Source organism: Kryptolebias marmoratus, unplaced genomic scaffold (assembly GCF_001649575.2).
Source record: "Kryptolebias marmoratus isolate JLee-2015 unplaced genomic scaffold, ASM164957v2 Scaffold116, whole genome shotgun sequence".
NCBI lineage: Eukaryota > Metazoa > Chordata > Actinopteri > Cyprinodontiformes > Rivulidae > Kryptolebias > Kryptolebias marmoratus.
In genome coordinates this window covers 1,905-4,160 of record NW_023665850.1, presented here as the reverse complement: position 1 = coordinate 4,160, position 2,256 = coordinate 1,905, and the positions used below count along the sequence as shown (strand labels likewise).

At 53.9% G+C, this 2,256-nt stretch overlaps 1 protein-coding gene across 1 annotated transcript in view; it reads left to right on the top strand.

Annotated features, from left to right (window-relative positions):
• stpg1 (sperm-tail PG-rich repeat containing 1) overlaps nt 1-1,754 on the top strand; it is a 4,807-nt gene extending 3,053 nt beyond the window's left edge. Inside the window, exons 4-8 of the mRNA XM_017404285.3 lie at nt 79-249; nt 321-423; nt 551-719; nt 787-980; nt 1,428-1,754. Of these exons, the coding sequence (XP_017259774.1) occupies nt 79-249; nt 321-423; nt 551-719; nt 787-980; nt 1,428-1,501 (711 nt within the window). The 3' untranslated portion in view covers nt 1,502-1,754. The remainder of the gene's footprint in view (nt 1-78; nt 250-320; nt 424-550; nt 720-786; nt 981-1,427) is intronic.
• The last annotated feature ends 502 nt before the right edge of the window (nt 1,755-2,256 follow it).

Sequence of the window (2,256 nt, the reverse complement as noted above, 5' to 3'; positions counted from 1 at the left end):
CTCTCCTCTCTTCTCCTCCTCTCCTCTCCTCTCCTCTCCTCTCCTCTCCTCTTCTCCTCCTCTCCTCATCGCCTCCAGGCTCCCCGGAGGACTCAGGAGGACGTCCCGGGTCCAAACTCCTACAACCTGCAGAGATCTTTCATCAACAAACACGACTTCAGCGTTGGTGTCTCCAGATTCTTCAGGTCACCGGTGGCCGTGCAGCTGGACGGTCCCAAACACAGAACCCCGGCTCCGAACCAGTACCAGGTCCGTGGATCACGTGGTCCCATCTCAGGGGGTCTCTCTGGAGTTCTGAGGTTTTTATTCTACCTGTGCAGGTGGGTTCTGATACAAGCAGAACGTCTTCAGCCGGTTCTTCACCGTTTCTCTCTAAAACCAGCCGGGACTGGCTGCGTGTGAACAAAGATGTGCCGTCACCAGGTGAGCAGACAGACAGGTGGTAGACAGACAGGTAAACTCACCTGTCTGACAGACAGGTGGTAGACAGACAGGTGGTAGACAGACAGGTAAACTCACCCTGTCTGTCTGTCTGTCTGTCTCCTTAAAGCTCATTACGAGGTGAGCTGCAGTTTAATCCACGCTGGAACCAAGGCGTTCTCATCCCCCTTCAGATCTAGAACTCAGAGACTTCCTGCTGCAGCGGAGAACCGTGTTCTGGGCCCCGGGGCCTACAGTCCCCATCAGCCGGCCCCCGTGGTGAAGAAGACCCCCCTGCTGTGAGTGAAGAGCAGTTTGTGTTTGGTTTCTCTCTGATGGACTGAGATCTTCCTGTTTCTGTGGCAGACGGAGGAGATGCTGTTTGGTGATAGCTCAGCCCGCTCAGGTGGTTCAGAAGAACCTTCTGGTACCGGGCCCCGGGCACTACGACGTCGGAACTTCTGACCAGTCATCCAAACGTCTGAGGCCCTCCGCTGCGTTTGCTTCCAGAACTGAAAGAATGCTCCCGAACCTCCGGGCTGAGACGACACCTGGACCAGGTAAGGAATCCACGGTGTTCTGAGATGAACAGAACCAGAGGAGGTCGGATCCTGATCCATTTCAGAACCCTTCAGTGATTTATCTTCCTTCTGAAGATATTAATATGTCTCATATCACCTGAAGCAGCAGCTTCCTGCTGCTGGAAGCGTTCAGGACAGAACCCCACCCTGCTGTTCCCAGGGCGGGGTTCGGACCCCCCTGTGGGTCAGGAAACACTGAGTGGGGTCCTCAAAAACTCTCCAGAGATCAAATAAAATCGAATAAATAAATGTTAATGACATATTTCCCCAGTGACTGTTCTAAAACCATAGAAGAAGACGTGCCGCCACACGCCTCCTCCTCTTACTGTCGGAGTTTAGGAGGCTCTGCCTCGATGAGCAGAAACAACCTGTTTTCATCCAGGAGCTGCAGGTTTCCAGGTGGAGTTAAACTTTGTGTCTCTGCAGGTTTCTACGAGCCCCTCGTTGTGTCCAAGCAGAGTTTCCTCTACAACAACAACGCAGCCTGGGTTCCCATCTGAAGCAATAAAATCAGCTTGACTGCAACAATCCCTTCTGCTGTGAAATCACTTATATTTACAGCTTTTATTCTGTAGCTTTGTGAAGCTCAGAGATGTTCTGGGAATAAACCCTCTGCTGTGGCTGGAATGAGGGAGAAATACTTCAGAGGTCGACTGTTTTCTGCTCAAGTAGCAGCTGGTCCAGAAACAGCTGAGAGGAAGAACTCTGTCAGCTGCTGCAGGGCAGGACCGGGACCGGGACCGGGACCGGGACCGAGGCCAGGATCAGGACCAGGACCAGGGAACAGGAACGGGACCAGGACCAGGACCAGAACCAGGACCAGGACCAGGACCAGGACCAGGACCAGGACCAGGGAACAGGACCAGGACCAGGACCAGGACCAGGACCAGGACCAGAATCAGGACCAGGGAACAGGAACGGGAACAGCAGGGGGAGAGTCCAACGAGGCTGAACCAGAACAGGCAGGGCTGGGCTCAGGCAGGAACCGACATCTAGAGGTCCAATCAAACATTACAGCCGTTCCTCTAAACTGTCCAGGAACTGAAGAACTGTTGGTCCAGAACCACGTCAACAGATTACAGCAAAGTTCTGGACCGTTGGAGGGAAAATGTAAAGAGATGAGAGCAGGGGCTCTGTCCTCTGCAGCTTGACTGTCCTCTGCAGCTGGACTGTCCTCTGCAGCTTGACTGTCCTCTGAAGCCTGACTGTCCTCTGCAGCTTGACTGTCCTCTGAAGCCTGACTGTCCTCTGCAGC